Source organism: Amblyomma mixtum, chromosome 3 (assembly GCF_055824585.1).
Source record: "Amblyomma mixtum isolate Tamu chromosome 3, ASM5582458v1, whole genome shotgun sequence".
Classification (NCBI taxonomy): Eukaryota; Metazoa; Arthropoda; class Arachnida; order Ixodida; family Ixodidae; genus Amblyomma; species Amblyomma mixtum.
Genome location: NC_143014.1, coordinates 30,260,396 through 30,268,429, shown reverse-complemented (window position 1 = coordinate 30,268,429; position 8,034 = coordinate 30,260,396). Strand labels below are relative to the sequence as shown.

General features: G+C 47.8%; 1 protein-coding gene across 2 annotated transcripts in view; it reads right to left on the bottom strand.

Annotated features, from left to right (window-relative positions):
* Positions 1-462: 462 nt before the first annotated feature.
* The window catches only part of LOC149349543 (SOSS complex subunit B1), a 57,450-nt gene continuing 49,878 nt past the window's right edge, over positions 463-8,034 (bottom strand). For both annotated transcript variants that reach the window (XM_089578520.1, XM_089578521.1), the window contains one exon: positions 463-1,310. In XM_089578520.1, coding sequence (XP_089434646.1) covers positions 1,157-1,310 — 154 coding nt within the window. In that variant the 3' untranslated portion in view covers positions 463-1,156. The remainder of the gene's footprint in view (positions 1,311-8,034) is intronic.

Sequence of the window (8,034 nt, the reverse complement as noted above, 5' to 3'; positions counted from 1 at the left end):
AGGCACACAAAACAGCCTGCCGACTGGTTGCGGGGATGGCATTCTGCGCCGCCAGTTTCGGCTTCACGAGGACAACGGCTCGAACTCCTCGAATTGTTTAAGATCTAAAAACATTACCATGAAGCGCCTCGCATAGTTCAAAGGCTAAAATAAACTAGCTTAATAATCCACATTCGCCTCTTTTTTCACTTTGAACACTGCCACCATACGTCGCCTTCAAAAAGTCCCTAGTGTACCATTAAATTATCCCAAAATATTTGCCCGAACACACCGACAGAACGCGTGTGCGCGCGAGCGCCAGATAATAGGAGGCAGGAATTCTAAACAGTGAAAACGAGAATGTTTTTCACACAGAAAAACGCTTTCTTCACAGTGTTGTGGCGCCCAGGAAAGCTCGAACCCGGGCTCCATTTGGTAAGCGTGTTGTGTCGTCGGGCTAAGGAAAGTCTGAAGCTTCGAAGGTTGGGGATATGAAAACAAGCAGGTTTAATGGCACTTTTTTTAAGAAACTTATTTACATAAAGAAAGGCAGAAAAGCAAAGAAACAAAAATTAAGAGTTCAAAGCGTCGAGCGACTGGATGAGCCTGTTACCCAAGGCCCAGAGCGTTCGTTCTCCCTTAGGGTGCTGGTTAAATAGCCCAAGGCTCCGCCCTTTCACCAGGCGGCAATTCATCGCGACACAAAGATCGGCACTACACAACACAGCAAACAAAGACACCTGTTGCAGAGTCCACCCGTGGGAACTGGCGAGGAAGAAACGTAAGTCTGCAGCTCTTTCGCACTGCGATGCAACACTACCGCGAACAGCACGTGTCTTTCGAACACAGGTGTGGCATGATGGCGCCGCGGCCGCAGCTGCGCTGGCTTCCTAGGAATCGTTCCGGGTCTCCTCAGACGAGGCGAATCCTTTCTTCCCTTGTCGTATCGTCGGTCGCTTCTAGAAGGGAAGGTCGTTGGCACCGAGCTGAGCGTGGGAAGAGCTCCATCGACCACTTCCCAGCTAGTCATTCTTTTTGGTGGGGTCATCTTGGGGGTCAAACGACCTTTCGAAATTTCCGCTGTTGAATCCGCCACCGTTATCATCGCGGGTCTCAAGTTGGGTCGTAACAACAGACACTGAATTCCAGAAGAGTCGTCAGTCTTTCATATAGGCACTCAAAAACGCATCCTCTTGACTGCCAGTTTCACCGGATGCGAGGAAGGAGTTGCTGGGTGGTCCTCTTCCCCGATATTTCTTTGTTGGAGACGATTCTCGACGAGCTGTTCAGGAACCTCGGCCCATGCGTCCGTGATCAACCTGCACAGCTTACTGGAAAATTGAAATTGAAAATTAGTTTTTCAGGAAAGGAAATGGCGCAGTATGTCATCGCAGTATCGGTGGACACCTGAACCGCGCCGTTAGGTGAGGGATAAAGGAGGGATTGAGAGAAGAAAGGAGGAAAGTAGTGACGCAGTGGAGGCCTCCAGAATAATTGCGACCACCTGGGGATCTTTAATATGCACTGACATCGCACAGCACACGGGCGCCTTTTTGCGTTTCGCCTCCATCGAAACGCGGCCACCGCGGGGGGGGGGGGGGGGCTTCTTCAGCCCCCCCCCCCCCCCCCCGAAATTTTTCGAACTGTCACCGACCGCAGCATGGCCCAAGTACATATCGCGACTTCTGCTATCATAGTTTTGTTCTTGCCTGGATCGTCAGTCTTTCCATGTGTGATGTTTACTATCTGTGATTGTGCAAGATGTTTATTTGCCTTGTTTGATGCATTATATAGAGTGACCTTTGATTAGATACGTAGATTTAATGGAGATATACATGTATTTAAATATCTTGTTGCGAGGTTTTGTGTATAAATACAGCGACTTTGTTTCCAGTGACACTTTTTTGTCCTTTATCAAATTCTATCTTCTCATAACTAATACTCCATTTCATCTTCGCACTTCTAAAGTATATTTTGCAGAACTCCTCGTTTACACATGTGCTCACTGTTGCGACAAAAATTTGGGTGCAATTACTCGCAATACATGACCGGTGACAGCTGCTGCTGCGCAGTACACTGGAACGAAGGACAGCGCCATTGAGATTTTTCACTGGCCGTTGCATATGTACAAAAATGTAAAGGTTCTTGAACGACAATGATTCATTAAAATATTTGTCCTCTACTTGCTCATTTCATGACCTTTACGTTCTTCATATCAGCGACATGCACTACTTTGCTGGTTTCGGACTGGCACAGTCCTAGAATCGAAGAAAAGGAGCGGCGCCAAAGCATGCAAACACAAAGAAAGGAGAAAACACAAGCGCTGACTAAAAATTGAATTTTATTCAAGGAAGGCACACCTTAAATAAGGTGAGGAACAGAGGTGAAGAGGAGCAGAACAAACAATCATGAAAGATAACAGCAACCCAAGCAAGCAACAAGACATAAAAAGCCAAACATTAGCTGCTTCTAAAAAGTCGGTCTCTGCTGCAAAGAGTGAATCCGTTGTATTTTCGGCACCCAACAAGCTGGGAAAGTTATGCCCACGCATTTGCGGCTCCAAAAAAAAGAGGATGCCAGATAAGACATGACACTCCGTTTGTGAAGTGCTCAATAGGCGTGATTTATGCCATTCCCATAACATGTAGAAAGGTTTATGTAGGCGAAACCGGCCGCTGCCTCAACGAACGATTGGGGGAACACGCCCGAATTTTAAGTCAATTAAAAGATAAGCACGCACATTTGGCAGCGCACGTAAGAGCAGAGGGTGCGTGGCTCGTTTGGATGAGACTAGGATTCTAGGTAAGAGTGCCGACAAGACTGCGCGTGTTAGCCTGGAAACGTACTATATCAAGAGATATGGCGACACTTGCACTCCCTGATTATCACTCTTTACAGCAGAGATCGACTTTTTAGAAGCAACTAATGTTTGACTCTTTATGTATTGTTGCTTGCTTGGGCTTGCTGTTATCTTTCATTATTGTTCATTATCCTCCTCTTCACCTCTGTTCCTCGCCTGGTTTAAGGTGTGCCTTCCTTGAATAAAATTCAGTTGTTAGTCAGCGCTTGTCTTCTCCTTTCTTTGTCTGCGTTTGCATGCTTTAGCACTACTCCTTTTCTTCGATTCAAAATGGGCCAACTAGCTCAAAAAGAAGTTTGAAGTTTTATTGAAGTTTCATTATAGTTCTAGACTTCGTGCGCGATTTTCTTTACTTATTAAATATGCAAATAAATGGAAGCATTGACATCAGTTATGTCTGCCACGATTTTTAAGACATACGAATACATTCTATTTTAAAAAAATATATACAATTTCACGTGTCTAGACAGTGCGTAGCATTAACTAATACACAATGGCATTGTCAATCGCAGTGCAGTTATTATTCTTGCGTTTGATTCCTCCACAAATTCTATGAAGAGGCCGCGCTGCAACATGACCCCCCCCCCCCCCCCCCCCCCCCCCCCGAACAAAATTTCTGGCTACGCCACTGAAGAAAAGAATACCCTTACATATATTTAATATGCACGCTTCCATAAATTTCTTCGGATAAAGTTGACTGCGCGGCTTTCTTTGGATAAGTAGTGGACGTCGGTGTTCCCAGACAGGTCACTTGCAAACATAACTCCCAAATACTTGTACTCTGAAACTGCAGTCACACGTACACCGCCAAGTAGCTATTGGTGTTAGGATGCCTTTCCTTCGTGAACGTGACCGTGTTGCATTTCGACAGACTGAGGACCATGTTCGAATCCTGACACCAGGAAAAAATGTAATCAAGGTCTTTTTGCAGCAGTTCCTAATCTGTTTCAGAAAGGAAACTGCGGTAGACACAGCAATACTCTGCATACAATCTCATTGAACTGGACACTAGTGCTGGCGGATCATTGATATAGATCAAAAAATAAAAGCGGCCCTAAAATCGAGCCTTGTGGGACACCTGATAAAACTGGTCCTTCTGATGAATTCACCCAATCTAGCAGTATACGCACTGCTTTCGTTCATTCAGATATGCCGTTATCCATGTCAGTAATGTATTCGGTATTTTAAGGGCAGACAGCCTCTGTGTTAAGAGACTACGTTAGACAGAATCGAAGGTTTTTTTAATAATCTAAATATACGCAATCCACTTGATTACTACTGTTGAGAGATTCAGCAATATCGTGGGTAAATTCTATCAGTTGTGTGTCGCATGAAAAACCAGTTCTAAGGCCATGATAAGTTCTGCAAAAAAAGTTATTACTTTGAATATGATCAATTAAGTTAGCATAGATTATATGTTCAAGAGTTTAGCAGATTACGCTCGTTAGAGACATAGGCCTGTAGTTACTGGTGTTTGCTGTGTTTCCAGTTTTGTGTATGGAAACTACATTAGCTCGCCTCCAATCAAGGTGTAGTTCACCCAGTTCAAAAGGCTTTGTGAGCAACTGTATCAAGTAGGGCGAAACCGAAGGCGTACAATTTTTTAAGACGTGATTGGAAACTTGGTCTGGGCCAGGGGCAGAGGCTGCCTTGATCATCTTGCCTTGAGCAGGAACGTAACACCATTCTCCGTAACGGTTATGTCATTCATTCGCGTGAAACTGCAAGAACCTGGCGCCTCTATTACTGTATCAGTGGGTTGTGAGAAAATTGACTGAAGGTATGAATTAAAATTGTCTGCCATACTTTCAGGCTTTTTACCATAGTTTATGCCATCGATAACATCAAGAATATTGCTTTTGGAGCATGGTTCATGGTTATATATGCAATTTTTTTTCTCATTTTCCCTCCCTGTAATGACCTTCAAATGAGGGTTGACAGTATTCATAAATAAATTGTTTGCTTTTTATTTATTTCCATACCTCTTTTGGGTTTCTTCTGACTTTTTCACGAAGGCTCTGCATGTACAGTCGCAGACAGAATAAAATGAACAACGGCTCCGGTTAAAAAACGCGGGTCAGCGCCATCTATAGGAAATGCTGCCTGGTGTCGAGACCTTTTCTAGAGCATGCGCCCCTTATCTAACTGGCAGCCTCTCCACATTGCTCGCTTCAGCTCGGTGCGCGCCAGTCGTAGTGAGTAGCGCGAGATGACGCCGCTGTAGGCACCGCGGATGATGCGCTGCCGGAGTGGCTTCCCGCGCGCGATTGTTCGCCGCGTCCCGCTCCCGCGGCAGCTGACTAGGCCCGTTCACACTTGCCCAAACATCCGGCGAACGAAGCGGATTCGGCCGCTTTTGACGCCGAGCGACGCGGAAAGCGGCGCGGCGAGGGCGACCGGGCTGGACCCATTTCCGCCGCGCGGCGACCAACATGGCGGCGCCCTTCGAAGCCGGACCCGTCGCTTCGGATTGAATTCTAGTTGTTGCTGCCTTTTTCAGTGCGTTCACTGGCCAGAAATTCGGCACAGGTCTTTCGCTTCGTCTCATGTCGCCTCTAAGAAGACGTATAAGTGATAAACTTGCTTTATTTTTTTTATTCAGAGTGACGATTCTGCCGCTTCTAGGCTTAACAGCAGAGTCGATTTGTTGACAGTAATGGTTCCCGCCCTGACAACCAGATGGCGCCACTATAGGTAAAGTTTATTTTTGCGTCCGTGCTAGCATACGCTGAACTAAAAGTGAGAATGCGTCTGCGTTTAACGTACGTAGGCATGCATACGCTTATGGTACGTAGACAGCGTAAATTTATGGTCTTTTCTGACTATATCTTTGTATGCCCCTAGCAGCGACGCGGTGTGGAAAAGCAAGAAACAGCAGCGGCGCGGCGGATCCCCCTCGTCCGCGCGTGAACAAGTGAGAACAGGTTCTTGTTTTTGCGGCGAGCGAATCCGCTTCGCTCGCCGGATTTTTGGGCAAGTGTGAACGGGTAAGTGCCGTCGCCGGCCGGATGAATTTTTGAAGCGAAAAGCTTCACTAGGCTCGTCAACACCGCGCTTCGCGTGAGCCACACTACAGATTTACCACAGCTGCGCATGTGCGAAACCGAGTGACGTCACGAGGAGCGCAGGTGGCCGCTGCTGCCGCAGCCGTCGTCGCCGCCGCGCGCTGACTCCGTCTCGTCTGACCTTTTGCTGCCGCCGCGCGCTACTGCGCATGTGCGTCGCCACTTCTCCTCCTCGCCGCCGTTTTACCCTTCGCCGCTGCAGCGCGGTCGCCGCCGCCGTCACACGAGGAGAAGGTTCTTTCGCAAGGCGTTGCGAGAACGCGTGAGCGGCGGCGGCGGCCATAGAAGAGGCGGCCATCCTCGCCACCGTTTGACCATTAGCCGCAGCCGTGCGCAGTGCACATTTCAAAGGGAGGGGGGGGGGGGGGGTATATAATGCGCGCTTGCCCACAGAACAGGCGCAGACACTCGCCATGGAAGGAGAAGCAGCAACAGTCAGACGGCGCAGAAACACCGATCCAGAAGTGGTAGCTTGGGAGTTGGCTGAAAAGCAGCGAGAGCTTTTCGCTTCGAGATATCCAGGCGTAACGTTAGCTAAGCCACAGCCAATTTTTTCTACCGCGTGAAGAATATCCAGCATAGACGGCAGCCGAATGGTGTGGCGTGCCCCTGCCAGGTTAAGGCCGATTCACACGACGGTCCGTTCGCCCGCGGCCCGCGCACTATGTGTTCATGCATCCGCACATTGAGAGGCGCGCTGTCGGCCCGCGGCCTGGTCAGCGCGCCTCTCCATGTGCTGACGCATCAACACACAGTGCGCGGGCCGCGGGCGAACGGACCGTCGTGTGAATCAGCCTTTAGCAACGGGTCGCGGGAATGACGGCGCGGTATCCGCTGTTGATACTAGTCACATGCTGTCTTACACTGCACGATTTCTAAGCAGTGGATGTAGTTTTAGATACCTCCCACAGTCCGCTCTCGTGCTTTTTTTTTCCTTCGAACGTGGAGTGCTCGAACGCCGTGCAAACCATACGTCCGGCTTCAGGCTCTACCGCCTATAGCTAGAAATTAACAGCCTTTCTTTGCAATAACTGCCTTGTCGTCGCTTTGGAGCTTTTTGTTGGGCTGCAAGTGCGACATGCAAGCATAGCCGGAGCCGTTGAAAGGTCGGGACCTTTAATTCTCTCCACTTATATGTCGACCTCGAATATCAGCGCTCCGAGTTAAATGCAGTGCACAATTTCAAAGACGTAAAACTCGGTGATCTAGTCAGCAATACGCATGGACTACCCCTCTATACAGGAGAGCATTGTATGCGCATTTTGCTGAATTTTATTGCGAAAGCAATACTAAGCCAGGTTTAACCGCTCGTCGCGTGGTCCGTGGACCCCCCTGCTCCTCGAGGAGCCGCCGCCGCGCCTAACAGATGGTGTGACGTGAGCCTCTCTGTTGCTATGGCGACGCGTGACGTCAGCTTGCTCTCTCCACCGCAACCAGGAGGAGCCGGTCGTGCCGCGCTCCTCGAGAAGCCTCTCCATGGAAGTCACCGACGAAGAATCTATATCTGAATCTATAGTTGCTCTACTGCTTCTGAACAGTTTAACTCTGAGGCGACAGCCAAGGAAGCTAGGCTTACTTGGCTTACCTGCAACCGCTAGGGCAAGTTCAGAAGAGCGTCGTGCCAGCTGCGAGAGAGGTTTCTCGGGAAGAGCAACATGGGTCGCACAAAGCCTACTGGTGGCTGTGATAGAAACAGCCACTTGCCAACAGCCATTTTTTAATTTATTTGTTTATTTTCTGCTGTTCTTCGATTTATAACATTACTGAATGTTATCGCTTAAAGCTAATTGATTAGAAAAGCAGAAGAAAAAACAACCACATGCCGCCGGTGGGATCCGAACCATTATAAATCGAAGAACAGCAAAAAATAAATTAAAAAATCCCGTGTCCCTTCGTTTCTATGGCTGTTGGCTTCTCTCATATATATATATATATATATATATATATATATATATATATATATATATATATATATCCTTTCTGTACATAACCGTGTAGATTAAATACCATGAAAGAAAAAAAATAGCCCACTGTGCCCAAAGTATGACCGCCAAGAGAACTGTTGAGCACATTACACTAAGGAGAATATATGACATCTTGAGTGGATATATGGAAGAAGGAAATCTTTTC